This window comes from Aphelocoma coerulescens, chromosome 1 (assembly GCF_041296385.1).
Source record: "Aphelocoma coerulescens isolate FSJ_1873_10779 chromosome 1, UR_Acoe_1.0, whole genome shotgun sequence".
Taxonomy (NCBI): domain Eukaryota; kingdom Metazoa; phylum Chordata; class Aves; order Passeriformes; family Corvidae; genus Aphelocoma; species Aphelocoma coerulescens.
Genome location: NC_091013.1, coordinates 120352426 through 120377511, shown reverse-complemented (window position 1 = coordinate 120377511; position 25086 = coordinate 120352426). Strand labels below are relative to the sequence as shown.

Sequence of the window (25086 nt, the reverse complement as noted above, 5' to 3'; positions counted from 1 at the left end):
TGCCGGTCCTTGTGGACACAGTCTAAGCAGAAAACTACTGCGAGAGTTTGCTTTTGAAGTAAAATTCTTATTGCATCTGGCTTATAATTAAAATAAATACCTGTGTTGATGGTCATTGTGGGAAAGCTTTTCAGAGGAGAAAATATCCATTTTGGTATCACAGATCCCATTTTGACAGTATTTCATTCTTTTGGGTTTGGAAATCCTGCCTGTGTAAGACATCTAAAAGTTAGTGGTTTGCAATTTGATCTTTTGAAATTGAGTCATTCTGGTACTTTGGAACTTGGTTTTCTGGTATTTTGAGCCTGGGTTACTTTGGTATTATGGAACTTGCTGTTCTGGTATTTTAAAGCTGAGATTTTGAAACCTGGTTTTCTTGGGTATTTGGAAATTTGGTTTTCTATTACTTTGCAACTAGGTTATTCTGGTATTTTGGAACCTAGTTTTTTGTATGCTCTTGGGTTTTTTTGTAGTGGTGATTTGTTTTGTTTTGGTTTTTTTTGTGTGTGTGTGTATTTTTGTAACCCGGGGATTTGGTATTTTGTAACGTGTGATTGGCAGGGGTCTGGGACATCCTAGATGAGCCTCTTGGCTTCATTTGCCTTCTTCCAGTACAATTAACCTGGCACAGGAACTGTTAAATCACAGACTCTACAGTGAGATGCTTCCTGAAACAGAAATAAATTTCAGCTGCAGCAAAGCCCACGGCCACATTCAGAAACCCTTCAGCAAAGCTGCTGGAAAAGCAAAGGTGACATGAGGTGACCTTGGAGCTCCAGAGGACTAAGGCAAAGATAGGGAACCAGCAGACAGTGAACAGCTTCCACTGCTTCTCACTCCAGCCACTACTGCAATTGCAGCTTTCCTGGAATTTCATGTCCAGCGTGTGTCTCTTCCAAGCTCAACAGGTGAACAAACAGGTACTCCAGGATTTACTTCCTTTGAACTGCACAGATGCCACCATGAGGAACTGGAATCCAAAGGCAGATTTAAAAATGGTCCTTCCTCCTACTTGGCACTGTCTGTCTCCCCACTTTCTCCTTCCAGCAGGATGTGGGTGCTACTCCCTAGAGGGAAGAAAACCACCTTTAAATTCAATACCTTCCTGGAAAAAAAAAGGACACTGGGAGCCAGCAGCAATTCCTTGGTGCTTCTGCTCACAGCTATTTTCCTTCTACCAAGGTCATTCCTGTAGGATCTTATCTTGACAAATGTTTTTTTGGTACAGACTCACTGGAATTTAGCCTTGTAAAAAACATCTGGCAAGACTTAACATCAACCCATGTGATAAATGAGTGAATGATGAATGTTGTCTTTCGCATATTGGATTTTAACATTTTTAAGTGGTAATGTACTATGTAGAAATAGTGCTAAGGTAAAATGTACTTAAGTAGAAAGGAGATTAAGGTAAATTGTAACTTCAAAATAGTTGTAATATGTTAAGAAATGTAGTAATAAACACATGGTAATAAATGTCTTTTGAGTTGAGAAACTACGGAGCCAGGAACCAAGACCTCTCAGAGGAACAAAGAAGATAAACCGCATGTATCCCAGGAAGTCTGTTATCAAAACTTACACTTCCCAAGGAAACTGTCAGCTACAAATTAGGCTGGAGACTGGGGAGGCACCAGAGAGAGGGTGCCTGTTTTCAATGCTGACGGAAGAGAGCAGAGACCGGAGAGGGGGGGAAAGGTGAGTGAAGTGTAAATTACTTTCTGGACTTAATGAATATGCAACAGTTTGAGAGTACTTAAGCCCACAGTAAAATGAATGGAGGGCGCCTCCGGTAATATTGCCAAGCGCTCCAGCGCTGTGATATACCTTTGTTCTACTAATAAATGTTCAATATTATATTGCTAAAAATTCAGCTCATTAATTCTTCTTTCTCACCCAGAAGTTCCAATGCGGCAATGCACAACTGGGATTCCACCTACTGTACAAGCAGCGAGAAGCAGTGAAGAAACCAGGACCTTACAGGTGAATCAGCGGCACGTGTTCAGCCAAGAGCAGCAGCTCCACCGCGCGGCCGGGACACAGCGGCCCGACCGCTGCCTGCCGCCTCCCGCCCGTCCCCGGCGACGCTGACCCCACCACCCGTGCCCCCACACCGGGAAACGCCGCGGGAAATCGCGCTGAAAGCGCGAAGTCGGTGTCGGAGTCGGGTTCAGGCAGCCAAAACCACGCCTGAGACGCGGGCTCGTTCCGTGGTACCGCACCAAAGACGGCGGCTTGGCCGAAAGTGGCTCCTGCCAGCACCCAAGATGGCGGGGGCGGTCGAAAGTCACGTGATACCACACTACAGATGGCGGCATCCGCCCCTTTGGAATAGGGACAAAATGGTACCCGGAGGAACGTCACTCCTCAGAAAAGCGTCTATTTGGCTGCCTGAACCCGACCCCGACTCCAACGCAGCAGACCCCGCGGTTTTAGCGCGATTTTCTGCGCCGTTTCCCGGTGTGGGGACGCGGGTGGGGGGGTGAGTGGCACCGGGGGCGGGCGGGAGGCGTGCGGGCGGCGGGACCAGCTCTGTCCCGGCCACGCCGCGCGGCTCCTGCACAGGACCCCCCCCGGCGCAATCCGAGGCATCTCAGCGGGGCGCGGGGAGTGCAGGGGCTGTGGGGATGATGCAGCGGAAGCTGCAGGCGGTACCCGCAGGGGCGGGGCCCCGCGATAGGCGCTGCACCGGCGGCTGCGGTTCCGCCCCCGCCCGCCCCCGTGTCCGCCTGAGCGCGCCCCGTGGCGCGGAACGCGTGGGTCGCTCTCCTTCGGCTGCCTTGTTCCCGCTGTGCCACCGGCAGCTGCGCCAGGAACGGGGAAAATCCCCTTGGCTTGGGCAGCTCTGGAGTCTGCCTCCGCAGTAGAAAACTCCGTGCTCTTCACTAAGACCATGTTGAGCCATACGAGCGGCTGAGGGTACGGGTCTTGTTCAGCTGGAGAAGAGATTGAGCTGAGAACTCTTTAAGGGGTCTGCAGCTTCCTCCCGAGGCACAGCTCTGATGTCTGCTTTCTGTGACCAGTGATAGGACCCGAGGGAACGGCTGGAGCTGTGTCAGGGGAGGGTTAGGCTGGATATCGCAAGAAGGTTCTTCCCGCAGAGGGTGCTGGGCACTGGCCAGGCTCCCCAGGGAATGGGCACGGCCCCAAGGCTGCCAGAGCTCCAGGAACGTTTGGACAGCACTCTCAGGGATGCACAGGGTGGGATTGTTGGGGTGTCTGTGCAGGGCCAGGGGCGGGACTGATGATCCTTATGGGTCCCTTCCAACTCGGGATATTCCATGGTTCTATTCCACGACTGCTGTCGGGAAGACGCTGGCTCCAGCCGGCTCCCACGCGACCCGAGGCGATGTGAGTATCGCAGCTCTTTGCCCAGCGCGGTGACTCAGTGGTGGCTCGGTCTGCACGGCTGTTCCTGAGCCTGTCCCTTAGGTTTTGTTCCTCGTAATAATCCCGCAGCTGGGCTTACGGTTAGCTGCGCTCAAGGCGCGGCTCGGTTTGTTTAAACCACAGCTCCGTCCCACCGCGGCCCCAGTGCCCGCCCCCGTCCCCTCCCTTCCGGGGCGGGCGGCGCAGTGCGGAAGGACGCGGGGCCGGGAGGGAGCGGATCCCGCCGGCTCCGCGGCACCGGGCGGGGCGGGCGGACGGACGGACGGTGAGCGGGGGCTATCGTGGGGCCGGGGGGAGTCTCCTACGGGCTCGGGTGCCAGGCGCGATGGAGCGGGCGCTGCCAGGCGTGTCCCGCTGCGCTGTGTGGGAAGTTCCGGCCCGGCGGTGGGAGCCTCCTGGCTTGGCCGTGTCCGGAGCCCGCCCGGGCGCGGAGCGGTCGGGGAGAGGCCGGAGCGGGAAGTGCGTGTCCGCTCTGGAGGTCAGGGAGCTGCCGGGAAGGGAGGGCAGAAAGCCCCGCTCCAGGCGCTCCGGAGCAATCCTCCTTCGCTGCGTTTTCCCGAGCCTTAGCACGGAAAATTTGGCTGCTCTCGCATTTGTTTATGGTTTGTTGCAGTGTGCGAGTTTCGTGGGTTTTTATTAAGATCTCACTCGTGTGTCGCTGGCGGGCAGCGTCACCAGTACGACACTGCGATGTTTCAGCCGCCGCAGGGCAGGGTTTAAATCCAAACCAAACCCTGCTTTCGTTTAAAATGAAAAAAAAAAATTTAAAAAGCGCCGAAAATAGGTTGACATTTTTGAACGATCCTTTAAAACATCTTGATGGCTTCAGTGTTTAAAATATACTGACCTTCTGTACAAAGTCAGAATTAGTAAAATATATCTAAAAAAACCGGAAGGCTGCCCCTCTGCTTTTGGCATTAGTTTACCATGAAGGTGGTTGCTTCTCTTCCATATTGCTGGTAGCTGGAAAACCTTCTTTTCTTTTTCTATTTCCCTAAGAAGGAATTATATTTATTAAATATTGGGAAAGAAATTGCTTTAAACTAAAAGAGAGTAGGATTAGATTTAGATATATTCCCTGGGAAGGTGGTGAGGCCCTGGCACCGGGTGCCCAGAGAAGCTGTGGCTGCCCCTGGATCCCTGGAAGTGTCCAAGGCTAGGTTGGATGGGGCTTGGAGCAAGCTGGGATATTGGAATGTGACCCTGCCCAGGGGCAGGGGGTGGAACTGGATGAACTTTAAGGTCCCTTCCAACAGAAGCCAGTGTGGGATTCTGCAAAATTCTAGTTGTCTCCAAGAAGCTTTTAAATAAATCCATATTTTGAAAGGTGTTTCTCTGTGTAGTTCTGGTTTTGAAGCACTGTTATGTCATCTTTAGATAATCCCTGTATTTGTTTTGGAACGTAGCTAAACTAAGTCTCATGTGGTAGAAAGAGGGAGCGGAGGTTTTTGTTTTTGTTGAGCACACAAAATCCCTAGGAAAGGATGTGAGTCAAACCCGCTTTGCGGGAGGTGTCTGGAAGTACGGGGAAGTTTCACTAACATCATCTTGTGTTGGGCAGGGCTGCCTGTGATCGAGGCAAAATGGCTTTCAGTAAAGGATACCGTGTCTATCACAAGCTGGATCCACTTCCCTTCAGTGTGATCGTGGAAACCAGAAACAGAGAAGAATGTCTCATGTTTGAGTCTGGAGCTGTGGCTGTCCTCTGTAAGTCGATCTGTTTTGATAACTACGGTGTTAGAAAGGTGGCAGATTGACACTGTGAGCCATTTATTTGTGCAATGTAAAGAAGCAGCAGTTCTCTTTTCCTATTTGCTAATGGAGAGGCTTCTGATTTAAATGAGAAAAGGAAAAGAGACATTTTCTTATCTTCATCAGTTGAGAGAGAATTTTACACATTTAATTGCATTTTATTATGCATGTATGTTTTCATGTCCACTAAATTTTCTCATAATAGCTTCCAACAACATCTTATTTCTTTGTTTCTCAACAACCGCATTTTGAATACATGGGAATTCACTTACAAGCTAACTTGTGTTGCATTTCATAATAATAAATTCTATATTCTTAAATGTTATATCATATTTTGGTTTTATGTCATTTTGTATGATTTTTGGATGGCTTTTTGATTTTTGCTTTATTTTGTCCCTGTATTTTTTTAACCTAGGTCAAAAGTCTCTATTGATTTTTCTCGTAATAAAATGAGTAATATTTGGAGCAAGGCGTCTTGCACTGCAGAGTTATTTTTACATGTTCTAAGTGAAAAATGCAGGAGATATTTCCCTTAAATTCTTGGCCCTCCCTTTTTTCTTTGTTGGAGTACGCTAAAATGAGATGTGCAGAAGAGAACCATAAGGCCTGTACATAGGCTTTTAAAATACATAAAATGATGAAATATGTTTGTGTTCTTTAGGAAGTCAAAGCACCTTGTTGCACAGCATTCCTGAGCTTGATTTTGGCTCTTTTATAGAAAGTTTTCATACCATGAAAGTAGTTTTCTCTTTAGCCAGCACCTGTTAGAGGCCTGGCACTGACTGATGTGGTTGCTGCAGCTTATGTTGGTCCAGGTGAACAGTGGGTGCTCTTCTCCTATTTTTGAAATTCTCTTTTTTTTTCTGGCACGGTTTCTTCTTACTATGTCTTTAAGTAATCTCCTTGACTTTGGTAGCAGTATCCGTGTAAGGCACTGTTGTGTGGGTTGGGAATAAGTGTCCAGTCATAAAGGTAGTGAACAGGTTTAGTGCAAGCCATAAAATGTTTTGAAGATTTGTGGGAAAGGTTGTTTTAGCCTGTGTTCAGTAATTACAGAACTTGCATAAGCTACTTAAGGGCCAACAGATGAAAAATTACTTGTTCCTGAAGGTTATGCTCAGAAGGGGCAGTAAGTCACTTCTCGTGCTGGAATACACTGCAGGCACCTGGATAAACGTCCTTCCCTAAACATAAAACCCATGTTAAAGTTCTTGCCTTCTTCTCTGCCTTGTTACCAAGCAGAGGAAGCCAGACCTGAAGGAAATTTGAAAGCCTCTCTCCCCCTGGGTTCTGTACTTAGTGATAGCTGGTTATTAATCTGCAAAGCACTGTCCCTGGAATTCTAATTGGAAGGTTACACCATAGAAAATGTTCATACTCAGGTGGAAGTAGTCACTGAGTATTGTTTTCAGTAACCTTAATCAAGATACTGCTTACTCTTTCTCTGTCTGGTACATGGGCATAGTTTTCCAATGAATATTCAGCAGTGGCATTTTTCTTTAATTCCTTCTATTTTATTTCCATTGGATTCCCTAAATTCTTTAGGTTCTGATACTTTTCTTAATGGTTGTAAGATCACAATCTTAACTGACAGCAGGAAATGCCCAGAAGTTCCCTAGGTCAGGTTTTTTTCCTTCTCTTTTTCTGCTTGCTGTTCCCATCTGGTATCTGTTCTTTTCAATGTGTATTTAAAGGAGTACAATTATTAGTACCCAGGGAAGATCTGTGAATTGCTACTTCTCCGTCTCGCTAGTCATGTCACAGAATCCAGCCAGAAGATTCCAGTCTGTCGCTGTACAAACTTCCAGGTATTGGTACAGATAATAGACAAAGTTAATTAAATACTGTCCCTTGGGAAAGATTTCCCATGTTTGTAAAATCTGTGTGGATAGATAGAAAAATGGTCAGATGAAGTATATATCAGTTTAAATCCAGAACAGCGGCACTTTAAACTGTCAAAAACTTCTGAGTTTTGATGATGGTGCTACTGCTTTTTAGACTTCAAAAATTGACAATACTGACCTCAAAACTGTTAGACATTTTTCCAAATATTTTAATAAATACTGGAGATTAAATAAGGTGTTTATACCTGATCATAGTTCTTACCTGTATGTAGAATGTATAATGTATGCAGAGCCTAGTGAAATACACTTTAGCATTAAAACTGATTCATCTCACTTGGTTCTGAGAGCCTTAGTGAACTGCACCTCCTGGAATATCCACGTACAGAAACTTGTCTTTGAAGTGGGCTAACAGAAAGGAATGAAAGCTTATTGATCCTTTAAACGTCATCTTAAAGGAAGCACATCTGTCATTTTGCTGAAGAAAGGATAACTGCATTAACCTTCCTCCCCTGTGCCCTCGGTGAGGCACTGCAAGATGATTCAGAGGATTTAGTTCAGCCTTGGTAGGAAATGCTGCACAGCTCAGATGGTGGGTGATTTTCGGTCTGCGTGCCATGTGCTGTTCCAGTCAGCCAAGTTGGAGGGAAGCAGGGAAAAGGGTCGAAGGGATAGTTCAGAAGTGGTGGTTGTGTAGCTGTTCAGTCTGAACGTGGAAGCAGCCCAGGCCATGCTTCTGCTGGAAGTGTTCTGTGTGGATTGACTAATGTTGCTGTGACCAAAATACCTTAGCAACACTTTGCTTTCTTTTGTACATTCAACACCTCTTTGGTCAGCACGGCCCTGGTAGCTGGAGTCTGAGGGGATCCTTCTCAAAGCCTGGTGAGAGCACCTGGGTTTAAATGTCAGCAGCTTCACTGCTGATTTGTTTAGAATTGTTTAGAATTTAGAGGGAGGATGTCATAGATCTATTTTTCTTATATTCCATATGAAATAGGCAGTATATTTATTCTTTGAAATAGGACTCTCTGAGATGTCTTACCTGGAAAGATTTCCCTGACTGGGCAGGAGTGTGTTCTTTCTCCCTCTTCCTGCTGGTGAGTCATCCCAAAATGAGTGGGAAGCTGTCTTTACTCCTGTCGGCTGCCGTGGAGAACATTCTGTCTGGGAAAACACTGAGCCGTGAGCATGCCGAGCAGGAGCATCACGCACATCATTGGACTTTGGTGTCAGAGGAAAGCTGAGGAGAGAGTGGGTGGGAGCAGGAGGAGGCACAGTGCCCACCTGGCCTCTCTGGAGCTGAAGTAAGAGCGGTATTAACCTGTGTGCAGCAGGCACCCTGGTGCCATGGTTAGCAGTGCTACTCAGACCACTTCTTAGTAAGAAAGTTATTCCAGGAATTTAAATCAAGGTGATCTCACCAGGCCTTGAAAAGCAATCTCGTGGCGTCCCCTCATCCCCAGCATCCTGATGTGAGCCAGTGTGAGGGGTGTGTCAATAAAAGAGGTATCAAAACTAATTAAACAGTTCTTTGGTTGGTTAATTTAATAAATGAAAGGTGGCGACGCCATTCTGATTTTAATGTCACCTCTGTGGTAATATTTAGGTGTTAGCTTTAATTTAAATACCAAAAATTTCACTGTCCTAATTTGTCAAAATCCTTGAAAGCCTCAAAACCAGATTGTGTTAATAAATTTTTCAGATTTTTTTTCAGATTTTTCAGATTCTACATCTTTTCAAGTGACAGTAGTGTGGACTTTTTCTCGTCTAATGTAAGTGAGAAGTCTTGGATCTGAAGGAAATGCACATAATTTCAGGATTGGGGTTTTGTTCCCATCTCAGAGTCCCATATTCTACCCGGAAGCTGTAGCCACTAACTTGGAATGTGTTGTCTCATGGCAGCCTGGGAGCCCACCAAGAAGAGAACCCAACCGTAGAAAGCCTGCATGGTGACTTTTAATGTGATCTGAGCCTTTTAATTGTTAAAACTGGGAAACTGATTTCTGGATCTGGAATGAAGCAGGATACATGTTGAACCAGATTGTCCTGCAAACAGGATTGTTGATGGGGTTCCATTTGGGTCACCCTGGGAGGGTTGACATACTGCCTTCAAAATAATTGAATCGGTCACCTTTCTTAAATGACTCTGTGATTGATAAGGTGTGCTGATTACAGATGACATTTTTAAATGCTGTTATCTGTTAATCCTTAATAAATACTGACTTGAAATTTTGTTGTTTTTCTCTTGATACTGCAAATGGGGCTTTCTGGCTTTTTTCAGAGGTACATTACAAATGGATTTGAAAATCACTTCATAGGTGTTGTGGTTTTGTGGAGTTTTTTGTTACTTTGGTTTAGGTTTCTTAATATTGCTTGATAGTCATCATGAAAGCATAACATTTTTCCATTTTTGTAGGACTAAGGATAGGGGTCAGTAGGACTGGTGCCTTGAGCTTCTGGAGAGCAGACTTTGGCCTGTTGAGGAGACTGCATAGAGCCCCTTGGGAAGAGAATGGAAAGGAGTGTGGTGTAGCTATGTCTTCCTTATTTCATCTTGGTTTTCAGAAATTTCTAGTGCTTGTTCTCGGTGTTGTAACACTCCCGACCACTGAAAGTTCCTTGTTGTATGCTGCCCCGAAAGCAAAAGCCTGGAGTCGGTGAGCAAGGACCAGGGCAGGATGGAGGAAGGGATGCCATATTTGCCATTTTCCCCTGTGAATCTTGGCCTTAAGAAACAAATCGAGGTGGGAAAAGAGCAGGCAGTGTAAGATGGAAACACTTAGATGGTCACTGTGGAAAAGCTTGGAGTTCACACTGAATTAAGTCCAGTGTAACTGAAAACATGGCATAAAATGCTTTTGGTTGGTTCTTGGGCACTTTAAGAAAATAAGAATTCATTAGCCACGATAAGTTTCTCTATTTTTATTTGGTTGGTTGCTTTTGCAACCCTTTGCTGCTTTATTAGCCTTTGTTGGCCTTTCTTGTTGGTCTGAATTTGCAAAGCCCATGTTACTTCATTTACTTTGGGTGTTTACTTAGTAGGGCTTAATGAGGATATTCAGCATTCTCTGCAATGGAAAAAGAGAATAAATCCGTAGAAGACAGAAAAGGCATTGTTCTGACATGTCATTAAATCTCAGCAGGCACCTTTAAGAAAAATCCTGCAAGAGGTTTGAAACAAAACCTGATATTTCCATAATAGTTTCAAATATGGAGGAAGCTCACGGCAGCTTTTTGGTTATGGAAAGCTGAGTTTAGAAGAGTACACTGGCATCTTTAAACCCTTTCTAAAAAACAGATTGAAAGAATCAGGGTCTGAAGTTAAGAAGTTCTTTCCAGCCCAGTGGTTTTCTGGTTTAGAAAAATACGGTTTGGTGATGCTGACGAAATGTTTTTAGATTGGCTGCAGGTTCTTAACACTTACCCTGAGTGAGGACTTTGGAAATAAATCCTCCTGCTGCTATAACTCTTTTTTATTACATCTGTATTACAGTAATATTAGTGCAATAGGTATCAGTGCAATAAGGTAAAGAAACTTTTTAAAAATCCACTTACTGAAACATTGAATGGGGTTATCAAGCTGTGGTTAAATAATTGTTTGATCTATATTAAATTGTCTGATCCACTTCAGTAAAAGAGCTGGTGGAACAGAAGGGGTGGGCTTGTGCACAGGCAGGGCTATACTGAAATTAGGGAATACTTGTTAGGAAGAGAATTCTAAGCAAAAGAGTACTTTTTTTATTCTAAAGAAAATATAGGTTTTATTCTAAATGACATAGCTAGTGTGAGAGAGAGAGAGAGCACAGCAGAATGCCAGGGCAACAGGCATTTCAATTTACTCTTCTTCATGTCATATTCTGCAGTTTTTAGGGTCAAAGGGAAGTGGTGCTGATTCTCGGTACCCACAGAATCTTGATCCCTATAGATCCAGTGGCAAAGCTGAAATTGTCGGTCTTGCCCTTCTGGTGCAGTCTCGGTCACGAGAAGAAGCTCAGGATGGGTGGGATCCTGCTGCTCTCCAGCGTCTCTCAGCTGGCTCTGCAGCCAAGCTTGCGGGCCGGGCTGTTCTAGTGTTGATGAAAGGGCTAAAATGTACACTTTACTCCCAGGAGAGCAATGGCAGATACACTTCAATTTCTTCTACAATATGACAGGGTTGTTTTGGGTTTTTTTCCCAAAACTGTGAAAATTGTTGTCTTTCTAATTCATCTATGACATGGCTTTTAAATATCAGTTTTTGTGAACCTGAAAGAGTTTGGATTTGCTTGGAATGTATCTAAGATAGTTAAAATGCGCTTGTGATAATGTTTTTAGAGATAATACTGCCACATCATGGTTTTATTCTTGGAGAAAAAGGGTAATCTTTTCAGGAAAAAAGCAACATTTAGCACTAATTTTAATTGCAGGAGAGCATTCTCAGGCATCTTATTTGTCTGTGTTGTAGATCCTTTTTATAGGAGATGATGATGTTAAAAATGCCAGTGTACTTCTTTAATACCACTTGGAGTTTTTTGCAAGTCCTTTTTTTATTGCTTAAAGAGATAGCGTGATCATACTGTGTCATAGAATCACATCCTCATTTCCCATTATAAAGTGCCATATGCTCATACATTTTGATTTTTTTTTTTTTTTCCAGAAGCGTCACGTAAACACTGCTTTCGAAATCCCTCAGGTTTTCAGTTTGAAGTGGCTCGTTCTTGGTGCCATAGTATCGGGGCTTTTACATCAGCAAATCTTACTGTGGCTTTCTCTCCACAGCTTCTGCAGAAAAAGACACAATCAAGAATACATACTCCAAAGTCATGGATGCGTATGGCCTCTTGGGGGTGTTAAGATTAAACCTTGGTGAGTCAAATATGTAGAACTTGAATTTTTCATTTGGGGAAGAATACTGTGCTGCTCCTGTAAAACTGGATCTTTGCAACAGGAACCGGGCTTATTTTTTTCTATTTGGTTTTTTGTTTTGGTTTTTTCTTTGTAGAGTAACTTACAAGTTTGGAGCCCTCCCACAAATGAGGTAGTGGACAAAAATAACTTTTGGTTTTGCAATCCCTGTTCTTTGCAGTGTAGTTTCTCCTTTTCTTCTGTTGTACTTGGGAACATATTCTAGGTGTTGGTTCTTTTTGTACTTTTTTCAGGCAAACTGAGGTGGGCTTCCGTGCCTTTAGCACATAAATGAATCAACATCATACTATGCTAAGATCCATTCTCTTACCTGTGCCTTTCCTTGTTTTGCAGGAGACACACTGTTACATTATCTGGTTCTGGTAACAGGATGCATGTCTGTGGGAAAGATTCAGGACTCTGAAGTTTTCCGAGTTACTTCCACTGAGTTTGTGTCATTGCGAGTTGACCCAACAGATGAGGATCGTATTTCAGAAGTGCGCAAAGTGCTGAACTCCGGGAACTTTTATTTTGCATGGTCTGCAACTGGTGTCAGCTTAGACCTGAGTCTCAGTGCTCACCGCAGCATGCAGGAGCACAGTACTGACAATAGATTCTTTTGGTGAGTTCAGAGTTGGTTCAGCAGATGTTATGTAGAGTAATGAATCCTTCTACAAAGTAATGACTGGCAAGTTTTTGTCCTTGTCTTTCCCAGCTCTTACATGTACACTGTGGAACCCTTCTCCCACAAATCTTGAGGAGATAGAATAGCATTACTTGAACTCTTAAGGGCAGAAGTATGGTACTAATGACAGGATGTTTCTGTGACTGCTTTGAGTTTCTTAATTGGAAGACAGATTTTTTTACTGCTTATATTGTATTTTCATCTGAACATCTGCTGTAGTGTTTCAGTTTTGGTGCCTCTTAGTTCTTCATCAGTCGTGCCAGTTTCTTAAATGGGTGTGGTAATGAAGCGTCAAAGAAAAAAAAATACTGTTTTGTACATTCTGGATTCTAAAATGGTGGTATTTATAGGTAGGTTCCAAGGGGGTTTTCAACTTATGAAAGCACTTCAAGAGTTTTGTTACTCAGAAAATTGCTGATTTTATTGAGACGGCAGGTAGGCTCTGCTACAAAGTGCACTTTGCTTGGCTGCTGCACTCACTATTCTTTTACTGGATATTTTTGAATAAAGTATAAGTTTTCACATAAAGAGTTTTTGGTAGAAGGAATCCTGCTGTTTCTGCCAATCAACAGCTTAAATAATGCCAGTAATGCACACTGTCATGTCAGAAATTCTGGTCCCTTCAACCTTTGTTAAAAACACTCTGTGTGTCCAAGAACTTCAGAAGGGTGCTGAAGGCTTGGCTCTACACTGTTAGAACAGGTGAAAAGCTACATCCTTCCCTCTCTTCTGGCCAAAATACACCAAGCCAGCTCTGGCATATGAGCCAATGCTTCTCTAGTCTTTGCCGCTATTTCAGTCAGGTAGAGGAATCTGATCAAGTATAAGACAAAATTATGAAGGTAGAAAGTAAGCTCAGGTCTCTTGTAAACTTTGCTATTTCAGGGACATTTAAATGAGAGTTACATCACAAAACTATCACATGCCTATTTTCCTGTTCTTATTTGTGCTAGTAGATGTAAATTGTAAGGAGTTAGTAGTTGGCTTAACAGTTTGAGCTGGATTGTAATTCCTTCCACTTATTTGATGGTTGTTTTCTCCCTGATAGGAACCAGTCACTGCATTTACATCTGAAGCACTATGGTGTGAATTGTGATGACTGGTTGTTACGTCTCATGTGTGGAGGAGTGGAGATCAGGACAATTTATGCAGCTCACAAGCAGGCAAAGGCATGTCTCATTTCACGACTAAGCTGTGAACGGGCTGGCACCAGATTTAACGTCCGGGGAACAAATGATGATGGTCACGTTGCCAATTTCGTTGAAACAGAGCAGGTATGTTATGCTCCAGTGCCCATGGCTTGGCTGATGAGCCAGTATAAGCCTGCGTGTGGTTAGATTTTTTGCTCTAAATTGACAAATCTCAAGTCAAGCCTGACACCAGCAGATATTGGAATCGTTTCTTTGGTGCTAAATTAGGAAGCTAAGTAGGTTACATAACTTGATCATCTTGGTTTTTAGTGTGGCTTATGGTCAGGGCATGCCTGGGTCTGAGTTGCAGTAGCTTAAGAAGGTGCTGAACTCCTGTGGGTAGCCGTGCTTCCCCTGAGCCCCTTGAGCCGCATGGCAGCATGTGCTGCTTCTGGCCTGAGCTAATCTAAAGTAAAAGAAACGGGCAAAAGGGATTTTTGGCAAATACCAAAACACTGGTGTCTGGTGGCTCGGGAAAGATAAAAGCGTTCCACTTAGCACAGCTCCTCTGAAAGGCAGCTTGTAAAGCCGCTGTAATTCTGCTCCCTTGGATTTCATAGCTCTGCCCTCATTATACAGAAATGGGAGAACCTGCTAAATCTTTCTTTGCTGGCCTTCCTTGGCTCACTTTCCATGATAACCTATTCCCGAGGGGTTGTTCCTGCAGCCGTATTCATGCTTCTAGGTTTCTTTGGCTGACTCACTGACTCCTTCCAGAACCCAGGTGACTGAAGGAGGGCTTTGTCCAGGAAGAGCTCTGCTTCTACACCTCCAGTTTAAGGAGTTTAGTCAGAACGCTCTTGTTACACTTTCTCTGCCCGAGTTTCCTGGTGTGCCAATGTCACTGAGTGGCTGTGGCGTGTTATTCCACTTCAGGTGTCCTTTCCTGGATACTTCATGGACAGTGATATGTTGGTTTCTGATGCAGGAAATCTGTGCAAGTGTTCTGAGTAGGCTGCATGGTGATTTTCTGTGCATTGGTGTTTATTTTAACTGTTCCTGCAGGAAAGTCTTGCCAAGTTATTTAAAACATCTTACTCCTAGTGCAGAAGTTACTCAAGCCCAAATAATAAAAGCTGTATTTCCTTACACGTTGTGAATTGTGATTCTGCAAGGGAGCGTGAGAGCGATGGAACTTTTTGTAGGAATTGTTCAGAGAGGATGAAGACAAGTCTCGGAAACGCAGTATTTTAGCTTGTAGTGTGGAATGTGTAATACGTAAATATTTTATTTGCTCCACGTTTAGTTAAGGCTAAGAGGTCTAAAATCTTACACTGTGATAATTACTAATACTATGCTTTACTTCCCTTAACAGGTGATATATTTAGATGACTCTGTGTCATCTTTCATACAGATTCGAGGATCTGTTCCATTATTCTGGGAACAGCCAGGGCTGCAGGTAAGCAGGAGATAGATTTAATTATACAGATAATTCTTATTCGTGTCCTTTTAAACATCATCTTCTAGCCTTTGGGCTCTTCTTCACAGTTGCCTGTGAGGGTGAGGTGATTCTTTGGGAGCACGTTGGTGCTGTTGTGACTCACCAAGCCTGCTCTTCTCAAATCCAAAAGTTGCTTTGCAAAAAGAATGTCCATTCTTTTTTCCATGTCTTCTCTTTGAAGTTCTGACTTTTTCCCTCTTTTAAATGGATTATCTAAGGGTGTCCAAAGACTGTTTTCTTCTGAGTTGTTCTTGAGAAGAAGTCTTTTCAAGAAGTCAATAAGGATCAAGACCTACTGTAGTAGATTTTCATCACAATTTTCTTGAAAGAGGGACTGGTTCAGCAGCTACTACGATGACTCATTTTTTACAGGAAGGGTTAAAAAAAAGTTTGTGCCTTACAGGGACTCTAGGTTCTTTAGACATACCAGTATTTTGCAATAGAACTGCTGAAACGTTTACATGCCTTTTATTTAAAATTACAATTTAATGTCATCTCGGTGTCGTAGGTGGGATCCCATCGTGTCAGGATGTCAAGGGGTTTCGAGGCGAATGCACCAGCTTTTGACAGGTGAAAAATGTCTAAAGCTTTTGTTAATGCACTGCAAACCTCTCATAAGTTCTCCTGCATCACAGAGATGGGATACGTTATTCCAAAGGGGAGGCTTTGTCTGTACAAAAGTGGGATTCAGCAAAGCTGGGAACTGCCTGGGGATTGCTTATGCCTTTGAATGCTTCATTGGAAAGTGTGAATAAAATTTATATTGAATACTTTGCAACATCTCGCTCAGTGTTGCAGGTGTTGCTGTTCATTTTCTGCATGCCAGAAGATGACTGTGGAATTTTTCTTCTGTTAACAGGCATTTCCAAACCCTTAAAAATTTATATGGCAAGCAAATTATTGTAAATTTACTTGGGGCAAAAGAAGGGGAGCACATGCTCAGCAAAGCTTTCCAGGTGAGTGTGACAGTTCTTTCGCTGTACATATCCTTGGAATTTGCTTGTTTGCAATGAAGCTTTTACATAGCGTTTGGAACCAAATCCCAGGTATGCTGTGCTCTGGGAGCTAAGATTGGATTTATCATAACAGCACTGCTTAAGATACATGATGTGAAATGAATTGTTAAAAGCTCTCTACATGATTCCTCTTTGATTCTGTTCAGATTGGTTACTGTACTGAAAAACTACTAACAGCAACATAGACAGTGTTGAGGGATTTTAAGTTATTTTCATATTTCATGCTTACTAGTGTCTTATTGAGAACATAAGTCTTTTTTACCCTATAAAATTGATGAATAAATACATTATACTTTATGATATTTAATGCTGTGATATTTCTTTTAAGGATATTTCTTTTGGAATAAATGGGTAAATCCCTTAATATTCTTTTAAAAACACAATCTGTCACCTTAAACATGGATGCTGCTTTGTGATTAGCAGGAAATGTTGGTTCAGGAGATGTTAACTATAAGTGGCCGCTTTCATTAAATCCCACTGGTTAGTTTAAAAGACAACGTCGGAACACTCTTGTTACGCTTTCTCTGCCTGAACCTTGCAGTTCATAAATACCAACCATTTGAGGAGCTCTGTCTGAAGCCAGAGAACATGGCAGTAGCCATCCTTCTCCCTTTTCCCTCTGTGTTGTAGTGATTGAATAGCTTGGGGCATTCACTGGGCTATTTCCTGTATCCAGCCCTCCTGGTAGGATACAGGAGGGTTCCCAGATGTGCATCGATACACAGGGCTTTGCCAACACTGTCTGAGCACTTAAGGGTTTTTCAGGAAATATTAGGGAAAGCTTTGCTCAAGCCACTCTCCACAGCAACCTAAATAATTTGGGTGGGTTTTTTATCAGTAGTAGTTGTTGAAGTGTTTACTTAATCCCCATTGCTGATAGGCATGTCAGTGACTGTTGGTGAAAAGGGGTTTCACTGAAACAACCTTGTGCAGGTGAAAGCATTTGACGGCAGAAGAGGCTGTGGGCTGCCTTGGTGACCCCTGGGGTAGTAAGGGAAAAACCTGACTTTGTGACAAGGGAAACAAAAATACACATGGAATGTTAATCAGTTCTGAGTGATTTGTTTCAATGGTGGTAAAAATGGTTTCATTTTACCTAATAGAAAGCAAATAAAACAACTTTAAAAATATTTGTAGTCTTTTGTTTAGCTCCTACTTCTGTATGTTGAGGTACTGGTATATTTATACTTTTTTTTTCTGTTTACAATGCCAGAGCCATTTGAAAGCATCTGAACATTCAGCTGATATCAAAATGGTGAACTTTGACTATCATCAAATGGTTAAAGGTGGAAAGGCAGAAAAACTACACAGTGTGCTTAAACCTCAAGTCCAGAAATTCTTAGAGTGTGGATTTTTTTATTTTGATGGAAAGGAAGTGAAAAGGTTTGTGTGTATAACTTCCGTACATTTCCTCAGATTAAACTGTGGTGCTGGGATGTGTTTCACCCCTCAGCAAGAAGATAAGAGAAAGAATGTTGCTTCTGTTATTGTGGTTTTAGTGTATCCTGGATGATGCTTAACAGCTGAAATATGAGTCACTTATTTTACTCTGGTAAGATCTTGTTTCATTCTGTGTATGCTCTAAAAATTTTCAAGGAAGATCTCTGTGAGACATTCAAGGAGCAAGAATTAATTTCAGGCCTTTGACCTCACAATTTTGTGAAAATGGTCAATTGTCCTTTTTCTGGCGAGCAGCCACATGGGATTAATGACTATTTTTCTACCTTCCTGTATAACATGCTGAGTATTCCCCTCAGTGATGGAACATACCGTTTTCTGTGTGTTGTGAATGTTCGTGTTCAGGGCAGTGTTTTTGACTTGCACCTGGATCCCGTGCTTGAGAGATTCCTTTCTCTCAAGGCAGGATTGAGATGCATGTTTCCTGCTCTGCTCTGTACTTGTTCCTGATTCCTGGAGCAAAGGCTGTGCTTATCTTGACAGGAAAAGAGAAGCAGGGCAAGAAATAGGCAACATTCCTTCTCTTCTCCCTTCCACACCCTTCCTCCTTTTAACTCGTGCGGAGCAAAGTGCTGAGTGAGGTTCTCCCTGAGAAAGAGTTGCTGAATGATGAGGGGATGAGCTCCAAACAGCTTTAAAAGTGGCATGTGTTTTTTTATTGGGCGATTCAAATAATGCCATCATAAATCAAAATGCAACAGACTGAAAGCAAAACAAAAAATGGTGGCTTGTGACAGCTCAAAGACTTGTGTTTATAAAATATACAGTTAAAATGCTTGTGAGTTCATGGACCGTCTCTTTTGGGAAATGTCAGGCTTTTTGCTTTGTACTTCAAATCAAATGCAGAGATAGTAATGCCAAAGGAAAAAAAAAAAGTCTTGAAGAAAGTTCTTCAGAACTTGCTGCAGCTTGTGGTTAGTTCTCCAAGTAAAGGTGCTGAAACCATACTGACCTTGACGCACGAAGTGGGTAGTGGGAGTGACAAAAGTAAGGGATAAGTGTGTGTCCTTGGGAGAGTCACTGGAATTTTGTACTCCTGGCTGAGCAAGCAGCACATGGATGCTGATTGACATGATCCTTTTGAGAGGTTTCTAGCAGGAGTTAACTGGGCTTCTCCCAAAGGAAGTGGAGCAGTTCTGAGTGCCTGAGGGCCTCAAACATCACTTGAGCTAAAGGGGAGAGGCTTGTTTTTAATTTTTGTGAGCAAGTAATGAGGAGTTGGAATTGGCTTTAGTTATATCACAAATTCTTGTTACTTTTAGTTAAACAAATTTGATAGCTGTTTCAGTAATTTTTTTTCCATTTTTGTTGTAACTTAAGAGTTACTTCTCTCTGAGGTTCTTTGTAAGTGTGTTAGTTGAATTGTTTGAAAAGAAAACTTAATCCTGCATAACACTTAAACCAACCAAGCAAGGAGGATTGGGAGAAACTGAAGCAGAAGGACTACTGTTATTTGCAGAAAATGCCTGAGCTGTGTTGAGTGAGCACTTGAAGATCACCCTCTGTTGCTGACACGTTTTTAAATATCCTTGTGGGGCAGGAATGTCGCACTGACAATGCCCTGATTTACTGCTCTGGTTCAGATCTCCCTGTTCCTGCCTCTGTTGAGGAGATGTGTGTTAGATGAGTTGTTTCAGTTGTTTTCCCTCTCCCGTTGTCCTTGGCACAGATCCCAGAGCGGCACTGTCAGGACCAACTGCTTGGACTGTCTGGATAGAACAAACAGTGTGCAGGCCTTCTTTGGCTTGGAGGTAGGAAACTCACATCCAGCTGCTGTTTCTGGGGTACTTAGGCTGTAAAAGTAGTGTCACATTCCCTAGGAAAGGTGAATGAACTTTTCATGGGTGAATTTGTAGAGTGAGATGCTCTGACTTCTGAGAGAAGACTTTCAGCATGTTTGAAAGTGAAAAAGTATGGGTGCTGTAAGGCCAAACCTAGAAAAGTCATGATTCTTCTGTTTTCTGAATTTTAGTTATTTAAAATGCTCTTTTTAAGAGGAATTTCTGTGAGAGTTGTACAAGGCATTGGTTGTAAAACAGACATATCTGATTCTGGAATATGTAGTGCTTGGCTGCTGCATTAACACAAGCTTTCTATGGCATAAGAATAAATCTTTCTACACTCTTGATGTGTGGAGTACTTACACGTCAAACTTAGCTTTGTAGGTCTGTTTTTTCCTTTCTCACCCTTCTAAGAACTGGATAAAGATAACTTTTTAAACCCATTGTGCCAGATTTTTCAGCAATGAGAATTAAAATATGATTTCAGCTAAAGTATGAGAGCTAAAAGCATAAAACTAATTAATAAGAAGGGAAATGGTTAATCCTGAAGAACTGCTTACTTAATTTTAAAATTCTATTAAATGAGATATATGAATTCTTATTTTATTTAGTACAGTTAGATACTTAAAATAACAGTACTGAACTCTGGATGACCCCCTGAAATAAGAGCAAGCACCCAATTTCTAAAACGTCTTGCTTATTTCTTCCTGTTTTTGTCTTGTAAGTTTCCTTTTGTATCTTTCGTTGATTCCTGTCCAGCCTTCAGAATTTTGCTTTCGTGTGTCCATTCTTGCTGTCAGACACCCTGAGGTTTTAAAGATTTTTGAAAGCTCTTGAAAATAGCTTTTGTGTTTAGTTTGGTGAACTTTAAGATGAAAATATGTACAAATCCGCTAGATAATTATTTTCCTTTTTTACTACCTATCTTCAAAAGAAAATGAGGTGTTGGTGCTAATTACATGTATGATGCAGCCTTTCAAGCGTGATATGGTGACAGTTTGCTTGGAATGATGCATATAAACCCAAGATTTGTGGAGTTTTATGCATATATGCTGAAAAATAGGATGTGCCTTTTAACAAATATATTTAAAGATTTTTTTTTTTTTTTGCTGATGTTGTCTTCACCTGTTGCAGATGCTGACAAAACAGCTGGAGGTATTAGGATTAGCTGAGAAGCCTCAGTTAGTTACTCGCTTTCAGGAAGTTTTCCGATCCATGTGGTCTGTGAATGGTGATTCTGTCAGTAAAATTTATGCTGGAACTGGAGCCCTTGAAGGAAAGGCCAAGGTAAAGTACATCCTTTCAAATGTTTTAGCAGTGTTCACTCTGGGTTTTAATAAATTCTGCCATTAATATAGCAATGGTGAGATTCTCTCTTTAAAAAATGTGTTCTTTGTAATCCTAAAACAATCCCAAACAAAAGGCAACCAACCGAAAAAATTAACTTCAAATGGTTGGTTCTGTTGATAAGCAGGTCACGTTCCTGTACATCCCTTCCTAGGCGTGCTCCTGCCTCCCAGATAACACCATTCTGTGTAAAGGATAAGGCTCAAATCTTCCATTTCTTTAGAACATAGTTTGGAAAAGTGTGTATTCAAATCGGCTTTAGTTTCTTTTGATCCTTTTCACGTGTCTCTCTGTGCCTCTGCTGTTATTTCATTCACTGTATCTCCTTTTCAAGTGTGTTTGATATGATGTTGTTTGTGTTTTTAGTGTTTAATAGTGTTAATGCTAAACAAGTTGTAGCTGGTGGGTTTTGTTTGAATGTTTGTCCAGCTTTTTCTTTTTAGTTCTGCAGTTACTGAAAAAAACCACAAATTTCGTTTCTACCCTGCTTTCTAACGCTGTGACAATTCTGTGTTCCATGACAGTGTAATGTTTCTCTTCAGCTTGTTTTGTCTTGGTTGATGCCTGGGTTGTTCCCATGTTCTAATGCTGTCTTTTGGGTTTTTTTCCTCAAAATGTTGCTTTTTTGTTTCCCTAATCCTGTCCCTTGCCAAGTGATACGTGTCAAGACAAACAAATGTTGGACTGTAGCAATTTTTGCCTTTAGTTACTTCAAAAACATCTTTTCACACTGTTCTTTCTGCTGAAGAATGTGCTGCTTTTCATTCCATGTTACAGCCGATGTACCCATAGCCAACTGTTTTGGATTTTCCATCATTTGTTCATTCACACTGTGCCAGGGTCCTTCTCTGCTCATGTAGGAGGTATCACAGCAAAACACATAAGAACAAAAGAGCTCAGATAAACTTGTTGCTTATTCTGCCCCTTGACTGATGCATACAAGACTTCTTCATTTGGGAATTGCTTGTATTTTACTATAGAGTGGAATTTGGTTCAAGATGTTTAGTTTTATTTTCTCACAAAAATGTCACCCAGACTGCCAGGAAAACAGCAGTAAGTATTTTATGGAGTGTCTCCCCTTGTCTTGACTTTCCCATTCAACCTTCTTCATTCCTTTTCCTAAATTAATAGTTTTCTATTTCATCTAGTTCATTTGGCTATTTTTTTTTTTTTTTTACTTTTAAAAATGCATTTAATGTATTTACATTTCCATTTTTAATGTTTAAAACATAGAGTAGATGTCCTGGTTCCAGACTGTTAAACCACGACAGTACATTTACTCTGCTGTCTTTAGAATAATGCTGGATCCCTGCCCCGGGACACCTCTAATTAGTACCACATCTCATAAATCAGACCCAGCATCTCTGACACAAGTCCTTTCTATTCAAAGAGGATGTTTAATGCTTGCAAAGCCATACAATACTTGCTCTTGTTTCAATGCACATGATGCAGTATGTTTTTGAGTACTCTCAGTATATACTTCAAAATGCAGTTTTTAAATTGCATTCTCGTTTCTCAGATGAAAAGTTTGATACTTGAAATTGTTCCATTTCTTACTTGTCAGTTTGATTCTTCAAAGCCCATGGGTACTTAGAAGTAAAATTGCAGAAATTTCACATAGGAGAAAATTATTTTAACCCTAAACATGTTAGTATACATTTCTATACTGAAAACCAGTTCTTTTTAAAGTATTTCAATGCTTGTTACATCTAACTCCTTACCTGCTCTTTTTTTTGCTTTCTCTGGGTTCCTTTCAATTAATTGCCTGATATGTGAATGGTGAGTGTGGTTTTGGATCATCAGTTGTATGTTGTCTGCCAGGAAGGGAGCACATCCTATCAAAATCCTGTTGCAGTAGGGTGCTCTCTGCACCTCATCCCCATTGTCTGCCAAAGTCGTGGTGTCAATTTACTTCCACTTAGCCTTGCCAAAAGAGTAGCTTCTGTCTTGTCTAGCACAAGTCATAGAACTAAATCCTATGGTAGTTTTATTAAGCTTTTGCCTTCTTTTCACATGCATTTAATAGGCTTTCATGGACAATGCAAGCTGTAAACTTGGGAGTATTTTTTTATAATGACACAATCCCATGCAGCATCCCTGATGGATCACAGTCTGTATTTCATGTACCTGCAGTAGTGTGTGTTTACAGACACCTCACAGGCAAAGTACATGCAACAGCATGTGTAATCAGAATGGTGCTTTTGTGTGCCCACGTCAACACTGTGAGGTTTGGAATTGAGTATGAGGCTGCATTACATGTTAGTTACGTTATCCTTTAGGTCTGTGTGACCCTCGGGTACATCTGCAGCAGCAGCACATTTTTCTGGAGACTCTTGTTTAGCCCAGCTGTGGACACTGTTCCTCTGCAGTGCGAATTAGTCAGGCCAGAGTGTGCGGAGACGGTGTCCGGGTGTGTCTGTAGCCATGGATTAGTGTCTGTGTTCCTTCTGGGATACTGCATGAGACTTTGCATGTTATTTCAACAAGGGGTTTTAAGTCGAAGCTCTCTCTGTTTTTTTTAACATGGTTATTCCAGAATGTGACTTCCGAACTCCTATGTGCATAAACATATACATTCATGTATCATGGCATTTGGACTTGAGCGCTTGCTCATCTCTCACTATTTGGGAAAAAGCCCAAAATCCCTGTCGTGGTCTAAACATAGCACTGTATCAAATTAATTTTTAAAGACCATGGGTTTAGGAAAAAAAAAAAATTCCCCTCCCTGCAGTATTTTATTTTATTTAGTTTAATTTAAATCTGCTTGTTAGATACCCCTTGTAGGTGTTACTGTGTTGTTTACCATTTGGGGGGGGGGGAAGCACATGTAGCACAGTAGGCTCAGACAACTTGATTTAACACTTAAAGAAGAAAATTACCTTAGCCCTTAAAATCATTAACACAGTTTACATATATGTGACTGAATATTGCCAATGTATTATGAGCAGTGTCCAACATAAAATATTTTATACGTGTTCCTCTCTAACAGGCTGGAAAGCTGAAGGATGGTGCTCGTTCTGTGACCAGAACGATCCAAAATAACTTTTTTGATAGCTCCAAGCAGGAGGCCATTGATGTTTTGTTATTGGGAAATACCCTAAATAGTGATTTAGCAGATAAAGCACGGGCTCTCTTAACCACCAGCAGTTTACGCGGTATGTGTCTTTCAGGATTTTAATCTCTGATAACTATTTGGTGTAAAAAAAGCTGTATAGAGTTTGTTTTCAAAGCACTGTTGGAAAGTATAAATGCTATTTTATGTTTTCTTGGCTTACTAAAAGACGAAAGTTACTTCTGCTTTACTAATAGTGGCAAACTAATGTGCTGCAGAAATTTCTTTACCTGTGTATGATTTGCAGGTGAAGTTCTGCATCAAAACCAGAGATATTTTGATGAGAAACTCTGCTTGTGCAGAGCAGCCACATGAGTCTTGAGGGTTTGGTACCAGGAAGGTGGTTCCCCTCCTGAGAACAGGGTACTGAACCAGAATCCTACATCCCCAAAGAGATATGTAGCCTCTGTGGTCCCCCGGACTGCAGTCAATCCCATCTTCGGCAGGTCTGGTGGACAAGAAGACAGTGGCTCAGTTGTAGGGCTGCGTTCAGTCCTCTCCTGGGACATAAAAAATACAGGAGCTTGTATTTGGGCAAAGAAGGAACTTAAATTTGAGTCTTGTTTCCAAGATCCCGAGTAATAATGTTCTGGGTTACTGCAATTTTTAGGGGTTAATAACGTTCTTAAATTTTCCTTTTCATTTTTTTTTCCTTCCCCCTGACCCATCTCAACCTAGAATGAGGAAGAGCATGTCAAAGCGTCAGTGAAAATCTCTGTCTCTAGAAGCAAATCATTGCCTAGTTGTAGTCTTCATCTCGAGAGTCCACACCTTCATCTGATGTGGAATCTGAGTGGTTTTGTCCCATTTGTTTAGCACAAGGTTTCGTGTTATTGTAACTTTTCTTATATCTGAAACCTGCTAAATTGACCTTACCTCAAAATTAGATAAAATTTGTTTTCATTTCTTCTCACTTTTCCTGCGAATGTGAGCTACCCTTTCCACGTTGGCAGCTCCTGACAGCTGAGGAGCGTTAATCCCTCTTCCCTGAGATGTCTCTGCATTCTCTGCTAGGTGTCAAGTTAACTAGTGGGGTACTTCAACATGTGTGAATCCATTATTAATAAAGAAGGAAAAGAGAATTTGCTAATCCTGTTGTGAAACACTGTAGATTTTGCAGCATAAAACGTGCTTTAACTGATGCAAATGGTTATGTGTAATAAACTGTGTATTAACAGCATGTTTTCTCACACAC

The 25086-nt window shown here is 42.1% G+C and overlaps 1 protein-coding gene across 5 annotated transcripts in view; it reads left to right on the top strand.

Moving 5' to 3' along the window:
- Positions 1 to 25086, top strand: part of SYNJ1 (synaptojanin 1) — a 55096-nt gene that overhangs the window by 2739 nt on the left and 27271 nt on the right. For 3 of the 5 annotated variants that reach the window (XM_069027242.1, XM_069027239.1, XM_069027214.1), the window contains exons 1-13: positions 109 to 1692; positions 1895 to 1977; positions 4946 to 5091; positions 11736 to 11822; positions 12216 to 12483; positions 13595 to 13820; positions 15052 to 15135; positions 15686 to 15747; positions 16037 to 16133; positions 17407 to 17576; positions 19321 to 19402; positions 20567 to 20719; positions 23769 to 23934. In XM_069027242.1, the coding sequence (XP_068883343.1) occupies positions 4968 to 5091; positions 11736 to 11822; positions 12216 to 12483; positions 13595 to 13820; positions 15052 to 15135; positions 15686 to 15747; positions 16037 to 16133; positions 17407 to 17576; positions 19321 to 19402; positions 20567 to 20719; positions 23769 to 23934 (1519 nt within the window). In that variant the 5' untranslated portion in view covers positions 109 to 1692; positions 1895 to 1977; positions 4946 to 4967. Of the gene's footprint in view, positions 1 to 108; positions 1693 to 1894; positions 1978 to 3586; positions 3650 to 4945; positions 5092 to 11735; positions 11823 to 12215; positions 12484 to 13594; positions 13821 to 15051; positions 15136 to 15685; positions 15748 to 16036; positions 16134 to 17406; positions 17577 to 19320; positions 19403 to 20566; positions 20720 to 23768; positions 23935 to 25086 lie in introns of those variants that run through there. The other 2 variants (XM_069027224.1, XM_069027232.1) reach the window with 2 other exon arrangements.